The sequence below is a fragment of the Pagrus pagrus genome (assembly GCF_965226575.1).
Source record: "Pagrus pagrus genome assembly, chromosome: 7".
Taxonomy (NCBI): Eukaryota; Metazoa; Chordata; class Actinopteri; order Spariformes; family Sparidae; genus Pagrus; species Pagrus pagrus.
Window position 1 is genome coordinate 17,942,337 of NC_140191.1, and position 25,272 is coordinate 17,967,608.

Sequence of the window (25,272 nt, forward strand, 5' to 3'; positions counted from 1 at the left end):
GGAAATGGGGACTAGAGACAATAGAATGGAGGGAAATGTAGAGGGGAGTCTGTGATTCTCGCCTCTCAAACCCGAGCATGGTGAGGAAACATGAGCAGGATACTTTAAAATCTTACTTTTAATTTCACGCTCGTAAAATCGTTGATATTCAAGCTTGTCCTGGAATGTGAGACCTTGGAATCTGTGGTCACTAGAGACCAAGATTTAAATAAAAACACCTCACACAGATACCTTTGTTTTTTTTGAGCGCTGAAAAAATGTGCACAACTGCTTTGTGGCTCGTGTGTGTTAGCTTGCTGTTCGGCACCTCTCTGAGCTGCTATCAGTGCTTTGTTGATGTGCAAGACAGCGGCCGTCTGTGTTTGGGTCACATTTTGACTGAACACAATGTTAGAAATGTTGACGCCTGCTTCAGGAAGCTGGATCACATATTCAACAACAACAAGAGAGTAATCGAGGCAGGGAGAGTAGGTGTGGAAAATGCTTTTTTTTACTCATTTCTAAACTGTTTTCATCGTTTTTTATTGTATAAAATAGTAAATAAGCTCTAAACAAGAATTAATGACAGCATGTGTGGGCGAGGAAGTTGGTTTACACGTGTATGGTATGTCCTTTTTCAAGGTAAAGGCTATGAGAAGCAGCTGAAAGAGATTCTGAATGCAGAGATCCTGCCCATAGTGGAAGAGTTCGACAACAAGCTGAATAAAGGTAGCTAAGCGCCTGCTCTCACACACAGAAATGAGCTTTTAGAGCGTCAGAATTGTTAAGTAAGGTTAGAAACGGAGGGGAGTTACAAATGAGAAATTTCAAAATGATGCCCTGAGGCACACAATTCACCAGGATGTGTTGAGCCAAATATTTCTGTCTTCCTCCCTCTCCTCCTCCTCCTCCTCCTTCTCCTCCTCTCCATCCATCAGACACAGTGTATGTGGAGAGGTTGCAGACAGCAGCAGACAATTTCATCGGAGCTGCCTCCAAACTGCCTAGAGGTGAGACATGGTCTCTTCCCCCTTTTCCTTCATCTTTTCATCTACAGTCAGGCCCACATTAGGTCATTACAGCTCCCTCTGATCTCTGCTCTCTCTCTCTCTCTCTCTCTGTGTAATAAGCTACTTACGTTATTACAGCCTCAAACATTGTGGAGAATAAAGGAAGCAGTCAGGTCGAACTCACTCATTTTTCCACCTGATAGAAATAAAAATGTGCTTATCTAAATCGACTCTGTTTGTTCTCACAGCATCCCGATGTTTCCCTCCATGTGGTTAGTCACCTTTGTTGTCTCTGTAATATCATATATTCTGTTTTTAGAAGCAAAATATCAGCGTTAGTCTCATGCACCCGTCAGGTTTCCAGAGTTTAGATGCAGAGTACAACTGTGTCACCTGCCGGTACGACTCCTGTGAATTCCCTCTCGACTGTCCTGGTGAGTATTAATAATCTGTCCAACACATTGGATTACTGATACTGTTACATCACAATTTTCCAAATAGGCTGCTAATCCAGACTTGACACATCCTTACATAACTGTATTTTCACCTTCATAAGCATCCACTCCTGATCCTTGAAATGCTCCGCGTTTGATCCTTGAAATGCTCTTAGCAGAAAGTCGGGATTTGAAAAGGAGACCGAGGCGAGGTTTTATTTCCACACATTATATCTTTTGCACAGAGCCCCCAAGGTACTCTTTAAGTCCTTGGCTTCTTTATGCAAGGTGACAGTTGACTCCCACACACGATGGTATTCGTATCAACCCCGTACAGCACAGCCACTGTTTAGCATATCATCACTTTTACTCCACTCCTCAGAGACTGGGCTTAAGTATTATCATTAAGGAGGGCTCAGACTGCAAGAGCTGCCCCCCTGTGAATGTTATCTGTGCATACGTGTGTGCGTGTGTGTGTGTGTGTGTGTGTGTGTGTGTGTGTGTGTCCGCCTGTGTGCATGTGGGTGGCTATATGTTTATTTCAGTTAAAGAAATTAAAGTAGGAGAGAACAGCAGGAGCAGGATGTGGTGCGACGTGCCGTTTCCTTTACCAAACGATATCGAGGTGATCTGGAGGTTTGCAGAGCAGGTATGTTTGGCAGAGTGTTGACCATCCAGGGTCACTGCAATACCTTTAAAGGGATAGTTCAACATTTTGGGAAATAAGCATATAGGCTTTCAGGCCGAGGGGAGATGAGAAGACATATTTGTACATTTATATTACTGAATTTTTATAATTCTATTGTATTTGTAGTCTCCTCTTTGTTTTTGTTCTCTACTTTTGATGTTTTTAAAAGCCTCCCTTGAACAGGTTTTGTGAATTATCATCTTGCTGTAAACAATGTTTATGTCCACGTCAAATAAATAAACTAAACTACACTAAAGGATTACACCCCTCTGTTACAAATGAAGCTAGAGCTCGGAGACAGTTAGCTTAACTTACTTAGCTTAGCATTGATTTGGATGCAGGAGGTTTGGTTTGGATAAGTTTGGATGCATGAGGAAACAGCTAGCCAGGTTTTGTCCTGAAGTAAATAAAAGAAAAATCTACCTACTGCTAACAGGGTTTTTATAGCTATAATGCTGTTCTATCTGCCATGTATTCATTTATGTAGGTTCAGCGCTCTGCACTAATATAGCAGATTTATGTCGAAATGTGGTGTGACTTATTGAGATGCAACGACAAAGCATGGCGATTGGATGCAATAAATTTTATCAACACGTTCTCGTACCTAAACAACTGAACAGGCCGATTGCCTGACTTCCAAATGACACATATGGCAATAAGCCAGTACCAGTGAAAGTCACAGCAAACTTCCATCCTCCTGAGCCTTCATCTTACTCGACCTTCATCGTCTCATGGTTAACGTTGTGAAAGGGTTTGGTTTGGTTCGGTTTAGGCACCAAAGCTCCTTGAAGGTTCAGTAAAATATCATGTTTGATTCAAACTAAGTACGTTAGTTATGTTCTTGACACAAGTTAAGTTTATTACTTAAGTTAAAATGTACTTTTGGTTTCAATGAACAACGAGCAGCGGTCTTCTGAAAGTCTTTGACACATCCATCCAGCCCAACGTCCTCCCCATGTGGACTTTTTTGCTAACTAGGGCCAACCAGTACAGCTGGTGTCAATCTTCAATCTTCTCATCTAACTTTCAAGTAAGAAAGTTAATAAGATGTGTTTCTCAGTGGTATTATTACAGTTGGCACCACCGTTGCAAAGACAACTGGATCATTTCTGTTTTCCTCAGAGTCGCATATACTGTAACAACACAGGACAAAACATGAGATTTATTCATTTATTTATTTGTCATTTACTCCAGAAATAGATCACCAGTCAACTGTCCTTTTGCCCGGGGGCAGACATATTGTATGTGATAGTGAGGTTTATAGAAACCTGATGTAAACGCAGATATCCATTACACTGTGCAATCAATACTTTAGCTCATAATGATTCGTTGAAGCAGAAAACTTTTCTAGTCACATTAAATCTGTCTTTGCATCTGTGCAGATTAGCATAAATGATTCCTGCCTACAGTATTTGCAAGAGTATATTCCTGTGCAGGTGAAAACAGAGCAGGTGGATCAGTTTAAAGAAGTGACTGCGGGGGTGGACAGGCTCTATTCCATCCCTTCAACCAGAGAGCAGCATCAGGGCACATACCAGTGTGAGATCTACTCAGGCCGACGCTCCATTGTCAGACTGTACTACCATCTCACAGGTAATGAGACACGCCGATTTTAAGAGCAAGGATTGGACATTGTGACTCCTTCACACTGAAAGACAGAATATGTTTAGGTGTGAGATGTGATATTACATTTTTATTTGTGCCTGTTCCTTCACCATTATCTTTTACTCTATATTTCCTTATTGTTATTAGTTCAATTCTTTCCCCCCATCTCTCTCTGTCAGTGACCCCCCGGGTTGTGGCAGGCCACACAGAGCTGCAGGAGATATTCGACCTGTCTCTGCTCCCAGGAGGGCGGTTGCTCCCTGCGCCTGGTGGTCCTCCCCACTCCCCCCTCCTCCTCCCCTCACCGATGCTTCTCACCGCCTGTTTAACTGCTCTGTTTCTGCTGCTCTTCCTCTCCCTGGGGTAAAACAAAGCCATTATTTGCACAATACGAGACGTAAACAGCGACGTAACTTATAAATGCGCTCATATCCTGTGAATTCAAGATGCCCCCAGCTAAGGCATATATATCAGTTGGCATCATATCTACTACTTTTTCTTTGGCTGTTGCAGGGCTCTGTGTTGGTTATCAATAGCAGAAACAAGTCATGCTGAACAAGCAGATGGAGATGAAGATTTAGGATCCTCAGAGTTGGGATGATACATGGGGTGCAATAAAGGCATTACATCAATTCTCTGGCTCTCTACAGCGTTACGTCATAGCTTACAGTGAGCCTGTGTGTGACTGCTTCCACCACTGGAGGGCAGGATGCACATCATTGTCAGCCCAGTCTACAGCGTGCTGTATTTAACAGCCATTCATTCTCATCTGTGCCACACAGTAATGCAAACTGTCTTGGTTTACTCACTGAAACAACAATTTTGAGTTTGTTTACTGAGTATTTACATTTTTAACTACTTTTTTCTTCCATTCCAGAGAGAAATAATGAACCGTTTACTTCACTACATTCAAATGACAGCTATAGTTAGCAGCTTTTTTAATCTGCATATTTAGATTTTAAATAAAAAAATATTGTCTTGTAAAATATGATGCAGGGTGATTTTACTAAAGTAATCTGATATTAGCTCCAACTCAACCATCTACAACAAAACACCCTGCATTAAAATCCAGTTAATGCAGACATAAGTATATGATACGATACAGTTGTCTAAATACATTAAACTGTCTAAAAGGGATACTGATTTCTTTAACTTTTAGGCTTTTGTACTTTCTATAAATCAACTTTTGAATGCAGAATGTTTTATTGCAATAGATTTATAGTTTTTTTAAGTGTGTTAGAATGATGCCACTTTCAAAATAAAACTCTACAAAATAGGAGTCAATGTTGCATTCAGTTGTGGCACAGTAACTGGAAAAATTTCATTATTGTCCATTTACCATTACATTTTAAAATCCTAACAACACAAATTTACTTGCACTTTAGTGGGGCGATGTGTGATTTCTTGTTGGAAACGCTAAAGAAATTAACTAAAATGATAAAAAGAATGTAAACGATAGCAGTAAATAGGACACAGAATAGTTCGGTGACTACTCTGGCAGGTGTATGAGGCTAAAGTGAGCTGATCTGGTGGGGCATTAATATTGATGATGATGATGATGATGATGATGATGATGGGGTTATATAAGATGCTATAAGGCTCTAGTGAAGGCTAAAATTGGAGAGCACAACCAAGATTGCTCTGTATACAGGCAGGATTTTGTGAGGAGGGGTGTGAAAATATCATCAGGACTCTATAACTAGTAGTTGAGGGAGAAGAGGACAGGGAGTCTAACATCAAGTCCTCAGTCAGAGGGGAAGCAGAGCTCTGATGAAACAGGAGGATGAGGTCAGTTGTATTAGGTTGTGGCCAGAGGTGGGAAGTAACAAAGTACAAATATTAATAGATTTTTCAGGTATCTGTATTTTACCTGAGTACTCATTTTTCTGACAAATTTTTGTTTTCACTCCCTACATTTGAACACAAATATCTGTACTTTCTACTTGTTGTATTTTCAAAGCAGGCTTGTTACTTTAGTTTTAATACATTTGAGGGGAATTATCGATTATTTTTATTTTGGGTCATATTGCCAACGTCACAAGACTGATTTCAATCTATCAGTGCATATCGCGCACGGCAGACGTAGCAAGAGGAGACGACTTGCTGGGGACGCTTTACCAACCCAAAATGGCCGTATTTGATGCTCTCGGAATGAGACTCAACAGTCAGTTATCTTTCTGGTGCGTTTACGAACAGCTCCGACAAATCCTACTGTTTTTATAGTATGTGAATTATATTAATATGATGTGAGGTTCAGCTAGCTTTGCACAGAATTGTACTTCCACTTGAGTAAAAAGTGTATGTATGGACTTTTGCCACCTTTGGCTGTGGCCTTGGCTGCACTTATCATGGCTGAGAAAGATCTGGGTGAATACTTCTGTGTGATGGACCCAGTGACATCCAGACAGCTGTAAGGTTGTACAACAGAAATATTAGTAATTAAAAGTAAGTGCGCACCAAAGTCAAACTGCAAAGAAGATTTACATTAAAAAAAAAAACGTTGTCGGGTGAGAATCAGAGAAGCCTTCAGGTGACCACAGGGAGGCAGCAACATACAGACTCCACCTCATGCCAGACAGCACAGGCAGAAGAAGGCATCCTGCACCTATTAGAGGAGCTAAAATTAACATTGAACTTTGCTATTACATTGATAGTGTGTCTCATCAGGGCTGTGGTCCGCAAAATGTTTGGTTGCTAAAAGCAAAGACACGTCCCCAAAAACAAATATGAATCATATGTGAGGATGAGGAAGTGCTTCTGTTGCAAAATTGATTTTTACTCAAGTGTGACACTGAAGTCATGCTGCACATTTGCCAACATGTTAATTGTTAGAGTGAACCCTTGAAGCCTCGCCCAAAGCCATCAGTTGTCATTGCATAACATACTTATGTACTCTGACCTGACCTATGCATTAAAACACGTCATGGAACACTGAAGCTACGATTTCTTTTCTGAACTGATCAACCCAATAAAGCAATAAAATACTTCTTTTAATGATTTATAGACTTTGCCTCTCCTCCGTGAAAGAAGCGGGATGCTACACCTGGGTGCTTCGGGTCAGTGTATCTTACACTCAAAACTTTGCACGCATAAACACGAAAGTACAAATTATAACATTCACAATGTCTTTCTCTCTAATACACACTTAGGGAGTCCTGGAAGTGACAAATGCCACTTTCACTTATTAAAAAATAGATACATCCGTTTCCTTTTCTTTTTAATGATGATTAAAGATTACTCTAATACATCATTTTTTATTTTCATTGTTGCATTTACCAATGTCGGGGTGGCAAAACAAACTTACCATGGCTGCTGTGAATGGAGAAGGCCAGAAACAAGGAGGAAAGAAACAAATTCTTTAAAAGATAATACTCGTTTTCATCAACAACAGTCTGATCAACCTGTGGATGATGACATGTTACAGATATGGCGAATGTTTTCTGACTTTCTGTGTGGATATATACTAAAAATATATATATAGCCCCTCACTGTGAACCAAAGTTACACTCATCAGGCAGATCCAGCAAACAGAGATACACATAAACAATTAAAAAAGACTGAGGAAATAGGAAGTCTGAGAAAGTGCAAACATAAAATATGCATCGAAATATTTTCTATGCAATCTTATATATTTATATTTATATTACATGTATTTAAAAAAAGCTGTTGTAAGCCTTGTAGTCATCAACTGACTTCCTGTCTGTTTTGCAGCAGTTGTGCCCTACATCCTCTCTACGTCACCACACACTCGTCTTTCTTTCCTTCAAGTGTTTTTCATCACTTGCCCTGTTTGGTAGTATAGGCCAATGGCTAGAATCGGTAGCTTAACCCGTTCCACCATTGCTGATGTACCAGAACAGGACGACCCTGCTCTCTGTTCATGAGCAGACAGACCGCCTCTTTATGGAAATCTCTGTCCTGATTGGATAAAGTTGGCAGTGATACTAGAACATTTCTGTCCTCTTTTACTGCATGATCGGGGGGAGGAGAGACATGGGTTACTGGCCAAACAGTCTGAACGGCTATTTAACATTAACTTTAATAGAAAATAAGTTTTGCATACCCTGTGAAAACAGTCGTCCGTGTGTTTTGTGACTCTGGCTGAGCTCTGTCATCAGGGGATATCTCGTCTAATGAAGAGTTGCCGTAGAGCTGAACTACAGGAAACAAGGAGGCTTTAAAGCTTGAGGTTGTCTGCATCTCTGCGGCTCAATTTTCACCTTCTTTCTTTTGATTCTGTCTCTTGGAAGTCCTCATGGAAGAGCAATGCGTGATCGCCACATTAAGTCCACGTGGTACTCCATGGGTTTTTAATTACACCTTTAACTCAGCAGTTGGTTCGAGCTATTTGTTAATTCTCGTGAATCAGTCTGAATAATGGTTTTAAATTAGTTGACAGTACTGGGAGTAGGGCTACTGTTTCTAGTAAACATGCTCTAAAAACAGCACCTTTTACTATCTCTCTTTTAATCAACCTTCAATTGAAGCCTCGTATAGATAGCATGCAGAGATAAGGTGTACTCATAAAACCGAAGATAAACTTTTCATCACGTCACTACAGATTCCTGCAATAGATAGTTTATTACTATCTGGAGATGGGCGATAGTGCTCAGCCTGTCATTGTCTTTGGTACTTATCAATTTAATACGTATTTGACCTACTCTGCCACAGGTGTTGCTGGCAGTGATTTGTTATCCAAACAGTGCCGTTGCTAAACGACACTTTATCTTTGCAACTGCAAGGTAAAATTTTGTTTCACTTTGCCATTTGATTGAGATCAGGCAACAGTCAGTACGCCCTCGAAGAGGGGAGGAAACAGTGTGTTTAAAGCTTGTACACTTTAATACAGTAAATTAGAAAAACTTTAGCAAACAATCTTGTTATTGACGAATGCTCTGCTACAAAGAGTTTTACTCCTTTCTTAATTACAGTGACATAGCTACTAAGAACCTCCTGTTTTGTTCTGATAACTGTGGGGCAACAGACTGTAACTGTGGTTGGTGGTTCCAGGTACAAGAAGGAGATATAGGGCAACTCAGGCACAGTCAGTTCACTTGGGCACCATCCAACACCAATACTGAAACCTCTTCACCAATTCTTGAGTTGAAAGAAGGATTCATACAACATCAAATATTTTGACTGCAAAACCATGTGATGAAAAAGCCAAGGCAATATCTGGGAATTTAAACAAAATCTGAAGTCATAAGTCTGGGTCCCCAACCAACGCGGACGGATTGGATGGATATTCATGGTTGACAGTAGTGGGCTGCTAGAATTTGCAGCTAACTTCGTAGTAAGTAAGTAAACGGAGATGACGCGACTCTCTCTACTGAAGGGCTCTGAGGAGATGGTAATATCAGTCTGTCAGTCTGTTTGGTCTAGACTGAAATATCCCAACAGCTACTAGATGAATTGCCACTACATTTTATAGTCTACAAGCATTCATGGCCCCTCGAGGATGACTCCGAATGGCTTAAGTGATCCCCTGACTTTTCCTGTATCCCCACCAGTGGGTCAAAATGTTCACGTAACTTGTGAAATATTATAATATCTTCTTCATGGAATGGCATTAAAATTCTCTACAGACATTCAAAGTTCCCAGGTGATGTATAATTTTCATCTAGCGCCATCATCGGGACAAAATTGAGTTGTCCGTTAAATTAGTTGTACACACACTGGGGAGGGTCAACACGGACCACACAAATGCAGTGATCAAATTCAAAGGACATGAGGTGAAAATGTTCGTAGGTACATTGGAATGTCGGCTCCCCCAGGGAAGCTTAATATGAAAACCCCAAATTCCCGGAAAAAACACAGAGGGAATAGCTTCAGTGTCGTCAGTGGCAGCTGCATCTGCTGAGCCAAAATATTACTTGTGCGCTCCTTTTTCCTCCTTTTTCACAGTTTGTACCATCATTTTCAAATCAAAGCAACAAAACTGTACATATACCTAAAAATATACATTATATGACACAGTTTGTATCCACTGTTTCGACTCATGCCCCACGTCTCCTTTCACATTATTATCTTGGCATACGTGTATCTGAAGCACAAGCTAATGAGGGCAAAAGTTGATAGACACTACAGTACTCACTGCGTTGACCTCGACAACTGTACTGATTATCACGCCAATACTTTATCAGTGTGTGCGTGTGTTTTAGGTTCCACCACATAGATGGAGTAAATAATAATATATTACAAAAAGACATTACTGGTAACAACTTAAGCCAATATGTTCATTCTTTGTGTTTTCTTTAATTATTTCCTTTTGGGAGTTGGTATTGTTTTCTATAATTCAAATGTATGCACCAACAGTTTCTATCTAATCTAATTTATTCTCTAAATATTTGAATGAAAGTTTTAAACTTTTAACAGAAAACAATTATATCTTGAGTTCTTCCTTTAATTCTGACTGAAGTCTTTACTTCCTTTCTAGTTCTCAATAAAGGAGTTTTATTTTTTGAGAACTTTCTAGGACTATTGAATGAAATGCAGACTAAATGAAGAGTGGGACATTTTAACATTGTATAAATCTGTTTCTAAATAAATAAAATACTTTCACAGTTCATCTGACTGTTTGTGAAACCTGCTTTACTTCTCCTGAAATGACTTGATGTCTTAATGGTGGGGAAAACACAGTGTGAGGACTCACTGGGATCTGCGAGTCTTATAAAGCCCTTTGGAGTATCTAAATATAGTCAGACATGACTCAACACTCATCTTGTCATTTAATGGGCAGATTGCTTGTATATTTTCCAGTGAGTTCCTGAGTTGCTGGGGCAACCAATGATGCATTGTGACAAGCCTTACAGCAGAAAATGTAAACTGTACGGATGTGAGTTTCTGAATTATTTTAGTGGTTTCTTCTGGCCCCATGCCAAAGTCTCACAAGTTTTCTCTCTTATGGACCCCTACTCACTCTCCCTCACCTATCTTACGAGGTAATAGCTAACAGAGAGGAGTGCCCGTAAAGTGAAAAGCATCGTTAAGGTTCCACGTCAACAATGCTCCTTCAGCGTCTCTCATATTGACAGAGCCATAAATCTTTCCTTTCTTCAGAATTGTGTGTGTGTAAAAGGTGTCATTGCTTTTCTCAGCCTGTAACATTTAACTGTTGGAGGCTTTCATTACGGTACTGTACACCCATCACAATTCATGGGAATCTATTCTCGCCTACTTGAAAACACCTTTGAACATTATAAATAAGCTATTCTCTTGTTATTATGTAATTTTACCGCAACAGTTTATTTTCACTCGAATTGACCTTTGGCAAAGAAGTGCAATATAATCCTAATCGTTATCGTTACGCGGTTGGGTTCCTGTGCCTTCGCTGTATCCCAAGTAGAGTTTGCCTTGGATATTTCATTTATGAATACAGGATGAGGAAAAACAGCATTCACCTATTTTGTTCCTTATATAATAATAAATAAGTTTCAGGACTCAATTAAGTTAACAAAATTTTCAGCAACCCATCAACCTCAATCTGTCTATCTTTATTTGTCTGTCTGTCTGTCTGTTTGTTTGTTTGTTTGTTTGTTAGACTGTGTTAGAGTTTCATATTATAATTAAGGGTGCAGTGATCATGAAATTCTGGGCCATTACCGATGTTTTGTTTTGTTTTTTGTTGGTTTTTTTATTCCTCCTTTTGTGCCAGGGAAACAGCAAAATCTTCATTTTTAAGAAGGATAAGTGAAATGTTTTAAAGCCATTCAGCCCTTCATTACAAATATCTGAAGAGCACAAATTATAGGAAACCTATGATGCTTTTTAATTATTTATTTTTCCTTCCCTTCAGTGTTGTATATATGTTTTTGTGCATGTAAAAGATAAAGATTAATTTAAACATTTTTATAATTAGAATTTAATTTAGAATTAATTTAGCACAGCTGCTCTGTTGATGTTAACGGTGCTTGTTCAGACATGTGTGAGCTGACCAATCAGAGCAGACTCGATATTTTGGGAGGGGGGGCTTAAGGACACGGGAGCTAAAACAGAGAGTTTCAGACAGAGCGGGAATACAGCGCTGCAGCACCAGACAATATGAGAAAACTGTGTTTTTTAGCATTAAAGCATGTAAACTTATTCTAGTATTAATCCAAAATAATGTTTAGAACCAGAAAATTTGCATAATATGTCTCCTTTAAATCATTAAAATGAATGATGCAACCTTCAAGCCGCTTTATAACAGCTTACTCAATGATAAGAATTTTTCACCACTATCAAGGCCTTACAAACTGATGGCAAGGATGTCACATGTTCATGAATGTGCGCAATATTAGTGTCACAAAAAAGGATAAGCATGAGTTACTGTTGTTGGTGAAAGACAAATATCGGCCCATACTGACGTGTAGAAAATAAATCTGTTCCTTCCTAGTAACAGTGTTTCATCCCAAAGGAGGCAAACTTCAAAATGTCCTCCCTCATTAACATTAAATATTCAAGCACTGAAACAATTTTGACAAATTTCGGGAAATCATTGTCGTGACATGGCAGCATAAAAAATGACTCTGACAAATCCAGGGGGAAGAGGGAAGTACAGTTTCAGCCCAAAAACAATGTGACATTTTTGTCACTGATTGCTTCAGACAAACTTTGGGCAAAGTTGTGGCCTCTGATTGGTGTCCCCTGGTATGCAGCGTCAAACTTTGTGTTTAGGCGCAAGTTCCAGTAAATGACGGCTGCTCCACCAGTATGAGTGTGCACGCTGCCACTGACCCTGAGGTCATCAGATGAAAGCCGTCTCTGCAGACTGGGTGAACACCCTCGACTTCATTTGTCCAAACACCGTGTGCCAAAAATAACTGAATGATCTAACTGAAGTGTTCTGTATGTTGGTTCATTGTCTCATCTCTACCGCATTTGGGTTTCTTTTCGCAGAAAGGAATAAAAGGAAACTGATAAATTGTAGACCATAAATCTAAAGTGGAAAATACTGAATTGGTGAGAGCAACCACAAGCCACTCAACAACAACAAAAAAAAATGAAAACAAGGTTGTAGGATGTTGTTTTGTTGTATTGGTGTAGAGTAAAAACATGTAATTATTATAATGATATATTGAAAGCATTGTAACAACCCTGACAGTGCTCATTTCCTCTCATCTACCACATTGTTGACAATCTTGTACCTATCATCTGGTATTAATTATGACGTATTAAGTCATAAACTTAATCATAAACAGCACGCTCGTATCACGTGTTTCCGCAGTTTTAAGAAAAGTAAATGAATTTTCTCAGAGACGACGTTCACAGCTCAGAGGGGATGACACCGAAAAGAGTTGAGTTCTGAGGGTGACACAACACTTTGTGGTTGGTACTTCCCATTTGTAACAGATCAAACGTGCACCCCGACATGTGTGCCAGCTGAAACCCTTCCTCCTTCCTGATGTCAGTGAGGGAGGGCCAGACAGGGTGGGGGAGGACCGGCTAATTGAAAACAGGCATGAGGGGAAGTGATGTTTGGCTTCGTCAGACTCTTGATTTGCTCTCAAAGTTTTTTTTTTGGCAGTCTCTCTTTTCCCTGACTCATTACGGCTCTCTTACTGTACAGAAAATGTTTTCTGTAGTAAATCACATCAGAGCTTTGAGATCCACTGATTACAGCTGTGATAGAGTATCCTTGGTATGTTGCTATTGGAGACCAAAGACGGGGTATTACAATAAAATCTGATGAGTAATGTCGAACACGCACTTGAGAAAATCAGACACTTTTACTCATGTGAGAAACTACCCTCGCCTACCAAATCACAGTTGTTTTAAGCGCCGTCAGAAGCCTTGACTCACTGACTATCTGGCAGAAATTCAGGCAGATACTGTCTGTTACGACGTGTGGGAGGTTTTCCTGATGATGCCCGTGGTCTTGTGGTCATCTAGTCAACGTCTACTCTTACTGCGCAACAGCAGCTGAGTGGAAGTGGAGGTTAGAGATTATCATATTTAAAGGATGAGCGGATAAGAAGGCCTCGACTTTTTTACTCTGACTCCGATGTGTTGCACTGAAAAGACACAACTCTTCTTAGAGCCTCACTTAAAATTAATGAGGAGATACAGGATTGATGCAGGAGAATGACTTGCAGTGGTGGAAGAAATCTTTGTTCTTTACTCTTTATTCCTCCAGTTGCTATTTCAAACACAATATCTCACCTTGAGGGAATTTCTTCAGATGAGTCAGAGATGTCCATTTGGACTCAAGGATGAACTAATTAGAGTTTGGTAGTTACAGGTCAAGGTTAGTGGGACCTCAGAAAACACATTTTTGGCCATAACCTTGAATTTCACACAAATAGAGAGCTGTAGGGATGACGTATTTTGTAGGCTGACCCGGAAGTTAGCATCTTTGAGATTTTCAAGTGTAAATGAAATGGCTAGTTGTGAAAAACCAATGTTAGACTACAAACTGACTACATTGCAGTTGCATGACTTAAACTTCACCACTAAGCATCTTATGACTACACAACTATTATACACATTTTCTATAAATTGATCGATCTCTAAGTTGTAAAGTTAGAGTTACAGTATAGTTTTTAACCGAAGTCTGCCTGTAAAGACGGACTTTTGAGTAGATGAGTCTCCGTGTTCGGCATGATGACGTTTAATGTCTGTGGCAACTTCTGTAGTCTCTTTTAGGCTTTTTTTTTTTACCTTGATTTATTCAGTTTTCTGAGAGTGATGTTCTCCTTTCCAGGAAATAATTATGTAAGATTTAGTGATGTATTTTATGCCGTAGAACAACACACGTTAATATCTCAAGCCTGTGGTCGTCACTGACAGGCATTTCACTGAAAAATTTATAAAACCCATTAACTTTAAGACAAGGGAACCAGAAGTGCAACAATGCCCAGAAACAAGGTCTGTGGTTACCACAAGCTTAAGAGATTTTCATGTTTTGTTCTACAACATAAAATATGTCAGTTAATACCCCATGTTTGAAATATAAAGCGCTTACGTGTCTTAAAAAAGGTGGTCGCTAACTAGCGGCTAAAAGAGACGACGCTTAGTGTTGGTTGATGTTGAAGTCATGCGAGTGTAGGCTGGTTTGTTTATTGCCTCTCGTTAGCTTTTTACTTCTGACATCATTCATGCTTCAAAAATCATAAAAATAGTGTTCATCTGTGAAGATTATCTTAATGAACAAGAGGTGCAAGTATCACTAACTTGTATTTGCCACAGATCTTTTTTTCTGCAATAATCCAAAATCCCATAGGCTTTTTGTAGAGGGAAACAGGGCGATGCAAACATCTGGGCTAGCCTACAAAAATACATTAACCTTGGGTGCCCGACTGCCCAACTGTGGTGATGTGCAATTAAATGTTTGGTTTATATTGTCCAATCTAAAACTGGTTGGCAGAATTTCTAGTAGCTCAACACTGCCAGAACAAAAGTTCTCAATTCTGGTTCTGCCTCTCGTCTTAAGAAATGTGGACCATCATTAAAAAAACAGCTGAAGACCCAACTGTTTAGCCTTTCTGTAATCTTTATCTATTAATATTTATGCTGATGTTACTCTACGTTCATTCTCATTTCTTTCTTTTCTTTCTTTACTTTATTTTTATTTAAATGTACTTTATTTTCTATCCCAACTGAATATTATTTTACTTTCTTTCCCTTTTTAAATGAATCGATAAGTTGAAAGTCTGCTCTTCTTCTTGTAAAGCAGCATTTTTGTGTACTAAAGATCAGTGAAAAACACAAGTTCAATCTCCTTCTGGGAGTGAGACTTTATTGCTGTGTGATATTATATCAGAGATCATTCAAGCACATTTCCTCTCAGTGTTTATGTAATCCTTATTTTGAGTTGCAATCCCATATAACTGTGAGTGTTAGCAAACAACACCTCATTCACGCCTTACATCAGAATGTGTAGATCCATTATCCTCAACCCAGAAATATAAAGATGACTGTCAAAGGTGCACTTGACATTTGAAAAAAATATCTTTAGGTGTTGATCTATACCGTCAAGAGCCACTTTGGAGTTTGTGCAACCAGGAACACCTTATTTGTGACATTGTTCTTACACTGAACATAAATGTTTGCCTGTACAGTATATTTAGCCCTGCTTCCTATTGATATCAGTGGGATTGCGGCAGCGCTGCTCCTCCTCTAACAACCGACTGACAGCTCCACAATCGTTTTGTTAGTATTATAAACAGGGTGTCACTCCCTACAAACTTTAATTGGTTTTTAAAAAGCTTTAAGCAACAGTTCCTCCACCCTACATGTTACGTAAAAATGTTTCCATTTAAAACAAAGATCATAGTTCCTCAAAATGTCCTATCACTTACTTGGAGGTGATTAAAAAGCTGCCGTCCCACCCACGTCATATAACTGTGAAGTTGGCTGACTTGTTCAAAGATGCTGCTTATACAATCAGTGTGACACTGATTAAACTACATTTACATGAAATACATTTTATTTAACATATGAACTTATGAACTTATGAACTTATTATGGCAGTTTTCCACGTGCATGTGAACTGCAGTATATCCTGTATATTATTTAAAATTCACATTAGATGACAGGTAAACCCAGATATAACCACTTCTTTTGTGAGTATGCGCATCACAGTCACATACCTTTATAGGGCATATTAATCATTGATATTCACTTCTGCAATATTATTATGTTTTGTTAAAATCAATGATCCTGTTGCCAACCACATTTCCATCTCAGTGGCAGTAACAGCGTCATCATGAAGTCACGAAAGGACAGATCCGTGCTATGTGTTGGGGTGTTTCCTTCAGCTTTACCAGCCTGAATGTACTTTGCACCCCTGTGACTCTTTGTGCTAGCCAATCCTTGTCACTATAGCCTGACCCCCTGACTTCAGGCATTTTAACATGTTCCTTATCAGTCTTGTCAAGATTATGACACGTTGTTATAATTATGTACAACATGAACATTCAAATTTAAATAAGCTTTATTGACATGAATGTTGATGTTGAATGAATGATTACATTTTACAAAGGAAAACTAAACAGATGATCACAGGATAAGAAATACATTTTAAAGATGCACACTCTTAATCAATTAAAAACATTTAGTGTCGAGCTTTTTCAATAGTCAGTGTATTTTGCAGCTAACACTACACACTGATTTTTCTCTGACATAGATAAGGCACTTTCTGAGGATGGAAAGATGGAGAAACCCAGGATATATGTTATTTATTTCTTCAAAGAAAATGTCTCTTTTAATTCTCAGAGTATATTAACAAGGGAGATTCTGTCACAACCTCTCTTTGATGACAAAGTGTCCACTCTGTAGTGAACACTTTGTTCATGTTAAGCGTTTTCCTTGGTTTTATATTAGTCATGGTGGTCAGGTCCTCTACATTCCAACACTTGATATAACTTTTTGAGATTATACGATACGATACGATACGATACGATTCAATACGATACACTTTATTGTCCCCGTAGGGAAATCTGTGTTGGACTTATTTGTTTGGGCCGGATTTTTAAATGTGTTATTGATTACATGCAGTCACTAAATGTGGCATTTCATCCCTTCCCTTCAATAGACCATATTCACACCACGGCCATTTTCTTCCAACATCACGCTCAGGGCGGGAAACTTGAATGCTACGATAATGTAGTGCTGCTGTGTTCCAGGTTGCAAGTGGTACAAACGCAAGTAATCTGACAAGTTGTTGCAATTTTACAGCTTCCCAATTCCAATTCACTATGGATAGTGAAAATCTGGAGGTACATTTGGCCATATTTCAAGGTCAAACATCATATATAAGAACTCGTTAGCTAACATTAGCCTTCAACAACTTCCTTGCTAACATTACCATTTGATTATATCCTGTGTATTTCATTTCCAGGTTTAGACAAATGTCTCCAAGATGGGCATTGATATTTTGGAGTTAATTTACGCCTTTCCAAATTGTATTGTATCAAACAGTAACGTTAGAAAGAATATGGATGAATGCTAACATTAGCTGTTGTTCGGGGGTGTAGTGATATTTGTTTAAGTACCGGAGCACACCTAAGACGCGCTCACGCATGTGTACACACTCGAGCAGGTGATGGCCGCTGGCATGCACGCACACCTTTACGTTATATTTATCAATTTACAATTCATTCACAAAATATCTTATGTATCTTTTATATCTTATCCTTGTCTTTGACGCATGCAGAGCTGTTCAGCTTTGCTGATGAGAAGAGGCCAACCTTTGTTCAAAACATGCCATACAACTAAGTTATTTTAGCAGTTCATCACTTTAATATTTTGACATTAACCCGAATGATGCAAATTTAACATTATATTTCCTCACTTTGGAGAAAAAAACTGGCGAAGCAGCATTCTGTTTTACCTTTAAATATGGTCCAGTGTCCCTCCAGGTTAAACTATCCTTTGTATTTACAGTTGCTAATCAATCAGGAAGCAGTGAAATGATAACAGTTGGTCAGATTGCAGACAGTGCGTCATTTGAGCTTCCCACCCCTGAATATGATGTCAGAGGAAAATGGCCGCCGCCTGAGTATGTCTCTTGCGCTCACGCTGCAACACCGCTGTTGTTCGACTCGGCTACCCTGTCAAGTGGTTGCCAGTTTGTTCCCCACGCTTTTCCATAAACTGGCAACCACCAAGACTCTTGATCACTGACGAAACACCGGTACCACGTCATACCAACAGCTTTATATTATTGACTCTTAAACCTTGTTAGAAGCTGGAACCAATTGTCAAAATTCTTACACAGACATAAACAAATCAATCATTTTGCACCCAACAAACATTTTAAAATTATTAATTCACAATCATAATAATGTTTTTTCAGGAAAAGGAGAACTTTCTACAAGCACTGTAGATATTATTTTTAATCTTATGACCTCTAAGTGTGTGTCCTGAAGCTTTGGTGTGTGTGGGCAGAGCCTCGGGATCAGCTGGTAGAAAGGGCTCTTGTCTTTGTTCAGCTGGCACTGAAAAGCTTTGTAATGGTAAGAGTGGGGGTCACTTTATAAAAGATGTTTATGAAATGTGATGACAAGCTTTTGAATTTTCATTTTTAGAGGATATAGGCCAAGTTCTGTCCTGCATGCATTATTGGTTGTGCATCTGTGAACTCTTTTTTTATAATTCTGCATGCAGGGTTTCCTGTTTTAGCCATTTTGGGAGTTTGTAAGTGGTCCCCACACTTCAATGCCACAGGTATATGATAATATTCGGTCTATTACTGTGTTTACATTTTTTTTTCCATGTTTCCATAATTCAGTGTGCCATTTGTGTTAGCAGCTATGCTTATGCTAACATAGTAGAAGGGTTGATGTTTAGGATGCTGCTGTGTAGCGTGAAGCCTAGTTACAGGTCATGTTGGACTTTTCATTGTAATTCAATTCAATTTCATTGACTTCTTTTATGATAGCATTGATTTACCAAGTCAATTGTCCAAAGTTCTCTGTAAATAATGTGATTTTGATTCAACGACACACAAAACTGTACATGTTAGAAAAATAATTTATTTTCAAATGTCTGTACAAGTCCCCAAAAACCTTCAGTTTTTTCACATTTTCAGACAAATTCCAGCCATTACAACAAGTGTTTTGTTCAGAAAATAATATTAAAATGTGCAATGTTTTTTGTCAATTTTCCTATGTAATGACAAATTCAACAAAGTGCATCTTACACAACACGCCCAGAGTAAACAGAGTATATATACAGCAACAAAGAAACATCAGTCCCCATTGTTTCAGTGAGTGACTCCATGTTTTGGTCCTAAGCCACAGCGTTGTTATCATTGTTTAGTTTCCAGTTTTCTCACAGAGGTACAGTTTACTTCTTTCCGCTTGCACATATTTTCCACTGTATAATACTCTAACTACCATTTTCTGTATTTTCAAGTAGGTCTGCCATGCTGCAGTCCAGGATCCAGTGCAATAACAACGACAGTGGTAAAGTAATGGTCACTTAAAATGGTAAAGCATCCGCAACTGTGAATCTTTGTGTTGTTAAAGTAATCTATGTACACATAACCCAAGACCCATTGCCCAAACCCTTAAATACATTTTTTTTTATATCTAAATAGCTCTTTTCCAATCTTTAGGTATCACAAATAAATATCTGATGGAAGGCCATCTCTGCCATCATTGTCTGACACCTGAGAAGTGCGTGGGCCCAAAGGCCCTCAGTACAGTTTCATATAAATGTGTAGCAACATCTCCATATGAATCAAACATTTGTCCTCATATATATTAGTGATATTTTTTACTTTTTAAAAATCCTCTGGTAATATGTACAATATCCCTTTCATTTATATTACCAATATTTAAATTTCCTTTTTTTTCTTATCTTTTTTGTCAGTTGCCAGAGTAAAATGTTTGTTAACATTTATTCTGGCAGTTTGGTTGGTGTAGTAGCTGCATGAAAAGCTCATGTCCTTCGGTTATTAAAGTGGAAACAAAATAAATAAATGAAATAGACTGAATAAAATAATGCAGTTGGTTAAATTCTAATAAATTATCGTCCTTCACTAGTTCTATACGTTCAGTTTGTAACTATGTGCACGTCTTCTACATATCTTGCGGAACCACAGCCAGTAGAGGCACATCATAAACAGCCAGTAGGACACGTAGGCCACACAGCCAAAAACAAGAAACTCTGTCTCCATTATCTTGGCTTCAGTTGACCAGTCCAACTGACTCTCCTTGTAGATTGTGTAGCCAAGCCCACCTAACAAAATGGCCACCCACACTGACAGAGGGAGGAGAGGCATGTAGTTCCCTACAATCTTACGCCTGCCTGATGTCCCCCAGCTGCTTTTGTTCATGGTGAGAATGGCAAAGTACTTTGCAGGCAGCAGGCTGGTCATGTACAGCGCCGAGTACAGGGACATGAACACCATCACCATGTCTCTGCGCAGGATGCAGGCGTAAGCTGCTTTCACCAGCCCGATCAGCTGGATGCAGCACAGGATCCAGAGGAGGTCCCACAACGTGCCTGTCCAAAACAGCTGGATGATGGTGGCGGTGACGAAGAAGGGGAAGATACCTGAGACGATGGACTCGTAGGTCATCCAGAGGTGGTGCTTGTGCCACCACATCGCGTTGTAGAGCCACTCACGGAAGTAAGATTTTGTCCAGCGAGTCTGCTGGTTGAGCCAGCGCAGAAACTGACCAGGTGTCTCCGTGTAGCATTTGGAGCGGGCTGTGTATCTGAAGGAAATGGAAAAAATAAGATCTATGAAACAACCAGCATAGATTACAACATCAAGATAATTGTCTATTGTCATATCTGTGCGCAATATTGTTCTGCTTCTTACTTTGTAGCAAAGCCCATGCTCAGCATTCGGTTGGTAAGATGTCTGTCGTCGCCAAATGTGCAGTGACTTCCCAAAAACTTCTGGTTGTACCACGACTCGAGAAACTGCTGGAGGAGATCGTTTCTGTACAGACCTTCACGGAGCAATTGAAGAAACCACAAACACAAAAGAAATATTAGTTACAAGGTGCATTATCAAAGGCTGTTAATTGTTGAGTCTTATCTTATGGTTGTCAAATATTAACGCCCAAGCATCTAAATTTAATGACCTCAACAATAAACTATCTGTCTCCAGAACTGCTTATTGCACCAATTAAGCCATAACTGCTAATGCTTTATTGTTTCCTTATAACTTTGATCCACATGACAGGAAAAACTACATTTTCTTACCCAGAGGACCACTGATGCAGGACACACAGTCGAAGAAGGACTGGCAGGCCCTCTCGATGTTGAAAGCCATCCAGTACCTCAGACTGCTCATGAAGCTGATGTAAGACTCTTTCAGGTTGAGGATCATCACATCTCCTCCCACAGCGCCGTACTTGGGGTCGCTCTCCAACACTTTGACCAGCTCCACAGTGGCCAGGCAGTCCAGCTTGGTGTCCGAATCACACACCTGGTGAAGGGGAAAGCGAGTCGTGTCATAAAAAGTGTGCAACACTGTCATTTTCCTTTCATAAAACTATCTTCAATGACAAAAATAGATACCTGTATGTAGTCAACTGAAGACCCGAGAGCTTTAAACGCTGTGTACATCACTTCCCGCTTGCCGCCCCACTGCTGCATGATGCACACGCAGTTCTTGCTTTGGATCAGGCGCTCTACCTCTTTTCTCTCTGGATCCTCTCCTATAATATAATCAGCATCCCCTCCCGGGCCCATCCCTGTCGCCATCTCCACATCCTGCTGGGCCTGGGTGGGGTCCCATGTATGGTAGTTGTTGCTCCACACAAAACAGCCAGGGTCCTGGTCAGCAAAAATCTCTTTGAACATCTCCATCATGTATCGGTCATCGTCTTTGTTCCCGTCTATCACCATGATGATGCGCAGCAGCTCAGGTGGATACTTGAGGGCCCTAATGGAGTTGAGACACTCTCGGAGATAGGTGGGGTCCTCCTGGTAAGCCGATATAGTGAAGCCAATGGTTTTGGTGTAGGTGCACGACTCTGTGCGGGCTTTCATTCGCCGGTGTTCAATGAAGGCGAATAAGCTCTGGATCAACACGTGCACCGAGAGGAGAAGTCCATAAAAGCCAAAGGAGATGATTCCATATGCGGAGGTGACCAGTTGGAAACCCTGTACGTAGGCCCACACCATCACACCCAAGACCAGCAGAGCAAAGAGGAAGGTGAAGATGGCACGGGTCGTCGAGCCCAGCTTCTTCAATATAGGTTTCAGCTCCATTGTGTTTCTTTACCTAACAGACACAGAGGAGACGCCACATGTTAGTATGGGTGGTAAAGGATGGATTCCTACTGGATTTGTACACAGACACTCACAGCAGTTTGGAAAAAAGGGCGTAAATTACTTGTTTTATGTGGACTGTTGCAAGACACATTAACAAGCTGGAAAATAGAGTAGCTACCCGACATACAAGAAGCTTTCAGCTCCAGTGTTTTCTATTAAAATCCTGTGTACCAGCGCTGAACAAGAACAAGTGAGCCTTTTGTGTACAAATACATGTAACAATAATAATATACAAGCTACAGCAGTAAAAGTAAATAGATAGCGTGTTAAATTATAACTTTGGTACTAACTTAGAACTATATGAATAATATTTGAGTAAAGTATCTGATATTAAATGCACTTAAATATGAAAAGAACAAGTAAAAGTGAATTATACGTATATTAATATACATGTAAATTTTACAAATAACTAAAATTAATTTAAAAAATGCAGTACTTTGGCTCTAATGCAGCATGTAATCTGCAAAGTAACTAGTAACTAAAATGATTAAATACATGTAGAGGATTAAAAGTAGATTAAAATTTGCCCCCAAAATGTAGTGGAGTGGAAGTATAAAGAAACAAAATTAAGTAAATACAAGTACCTCAAAGTACTTGAGTAAATTTACTACTACTTTTAAAAAATGTATATTCAATGTCATCTTATTTATATTATATTTAATATATTTAAGAATATTAAAAAAAACCTTGAATCAATGTGTAAATTTAAAATACTGCAGGTTAGCGACAAGATATAGACACATGCACATTACATAATGATAGATAACTAGCTGACAGAGGCAATAACGCAAAATGAAATACCTTTTCTTATCAATTGACTAGACTTACTATTAAAACATAACTAATTAAAGCCTGAATGTCACATGTAAAAGCATCAGCCATCTTACCGCAATCAGAAATTCAGAAATCTGTTTTCATTGACGCATTTTTTAAAATCATATCATCGCTAATGAGTCTACAGAAACTATTTTGTTTTTATTTAAATGGCAGCCTGCTTCTAACCATTTAAAAACTAACTATACTGTATTTATGAGTTAAATAATTAGCCAAACAGGAGTTAATTAAAGCCACTAAACACACAATAAAGTTATTAATTAGAATCATACCTGATGTCAAGTTTCCCCGGCGAGACATCCACTCGGTGTTTCTCGTGTCTGGCGACCTGGCGTCGAGCTTCTGGTCTTTATAAGCTCGCAGGTTGAGGCTGTGGGGCCGTGTGCGCGCGCTTTATATATCTTGGGAATTGTCAATTACGCGCGACCCCGCTGACTCAGCCGTGCGTCAGGAGCAAGGCGGTGGTCCCCACTTCAGTGTGCGGGCTGCATACGGCTGCTTTGTTTTCTTTTTTGCCATAGAGATCCTTAAAACTGTGACACCCGAGAAGACTGAAAGAGAGGCTCCCAAACAGTCCAGACGGACGCAGTGGAGAACATTGTTGCGGACATCTTTTATACTTCGTCTCCTTGTTCAGCCGAAATTTCTACCATTCCTCACTTCTGTTTGGAAACTCTAGGGAAACTTCTTGTTTTATTCTCTCTCTAGTTTGCTCCGTTTTGCCTCTTAAAGCCAACATAAACCTATTTCCAGACTAACACAAACCAAAACATTTTTTGATAACACAATTTTATTTTATTCAATCGTCATTTAATTTGTACTTGTATGTATTATTATTATTATTATTATTATTATTAATAATAATAATAATAATAATTGCGTATTAATAATAATAACAATATTGATATCATTAAGATTATTAATATTATTAATATTATTGTTATATTATTCTTATCAGAAATGTACAGCTATCTGTGCAGAAACATTGTATAAATTGCAGTGTAGTAAGAGTCCATTGAACAGAATGTGGAGGTATTCAATTATAACCATGAGAGAGAAGATGTGTAAGACCAGAAGCTGCAGTCGAGCTTGTACACTAGTTGGATGTTGCCCTCTGCTGGCGCCTTTCTAAACTGCAGATGTCAATAAAGCCAAAGCAAGAGTAAAGTAGGCATGAGGGGTGGAATGGGTCTTCTCAGTTAAGTGTAATAGGAGGGGGTAGTCAAAGCTGTAAAAGGAAGTCTTGTCTTTTTTCTATGCGACTAATCTCTGACTTCAGAGGACTAAAGCCGCCCATTCTGCTTCACTGAGTCGCTGCCACTGTTCTAACTTAACCATGATTACATCCCTGGAGAGTTTCTTTACAGGGAAAATCTGTTGACCGCTCCTGAGGGTCCCCACCCTTAGCCGCAGGAGCTGGCCTGAGCCGTCAACACGCTTCATGTAGGACTCAAATAGAAGCCACCAGGCAGCTGATGTCATGTACAGAGGCTGTGCCAGTCGACATGTGTAGGGACACGGAAACAGGCGCAATTTACTGGACGTGTTATTATATGTGGGGATTCTCCATGAGAGCTGTATGTTTTTATTAGTGTGATTTACAACAATGTGCTGTAGATGATCTTGTTTTGCAGAGGCAGCCACACGTTTCATATGGTGGTTCGCCTGCCAGACATAGCCAAGGTTCGCCCCGCTCTTTCCACGGCAGATGCTGATGCACTTGTTCATGCATTTATCTCTTCTAGGTTTGACTACCATAATACACTTTTCTCTTACCTAAATCAACTGTACAGCTTGTGCAAACACTGCCGATAGAATACCAACCAAAACTTGAAAATCTGATCACAGTAAAGGAAGTTCACTCAAGTTTCGTAGTCCACCTAACATTTCTGGAGCTTCACAGCAAAACAGGGTAGCACTGTTCTCCTGAAAAACTAAAGTAGATGGGGAAGTCATAAAAAAGAAATCATAAAATGGCCATAGAGTTCATCCTCTGTAATTC

General features: G+C 39.4%; 2 protein-coding genes across 3 annotated transcripts; one reads left to right on the forward strand and one right to left on the reverse strand.

Moving 5' to 3' along the window:
* Positions 1-244: 244 nt before the first annotated feature.
* On the forward strand, positions 245-4,348 carry spaca6 (sperm acrosome associated 6). The gene is made up of 9 exons (XM_084356385.1): positions 245-471; positions 622-708; positions 918-989; positions 1,238-1,261; positions 1,346-1,423; positions 1,969-2,072; positions 3,548-3,704; positions 3,896-4,079; positions 4,230-4,348. The coding sequence occupies exons 1-9, from the start codon at positions 258-260 to the stop codon at positions 4,315-4,317; spliced, it is 1,008 nt and encodes a 335-aa protein (XP_084212511.1). The 5' UTR covers positions 245-257; the 3' UTR covers positions 4,318-4,348.
* A 14,803-nt stretch (positions 4,349-19,151) lies between these two features.
* On the reverse strand, positions 19,152-23,666 carry has1 (hyaluronan synthase 1). Of its 2 annotated transcripts, none has more exons than XM_084356374.1 (5): positions 23,543-23,666; positions 21,678-22,386; positions 21,360-21,585; positions 20,971-21,103; positions 19,152-20,863 (listed from the first exon to the last, which is right to left on the reverse strand). In XM_084356374.1, the coding sequence occupies exons 2-5, from the start codon at positions 22,371-22,373 to the stop codon at positions 20,188-20,190; spliced, it is 1,731 nt and encodes a 576-aa protein (XP_084212500.1). In that variant the 5' UTR covers positions 22,374-22,386; positions 23,543-23,666; the 3' UTR covers positions 19,152-20,187. The 2 variants fall into 2 exon arrangements, with proteins under 2 accessions (XP_084212500.1, XP_084212501.1); XM_084356375.1 differs by lacking the exon at positions 23,543-23,666 and adding an exon at positions 23,324-23,367.
* Between the last annotated feature and the right edge of the window lie 1,606 nt (positions 23,667-25,272).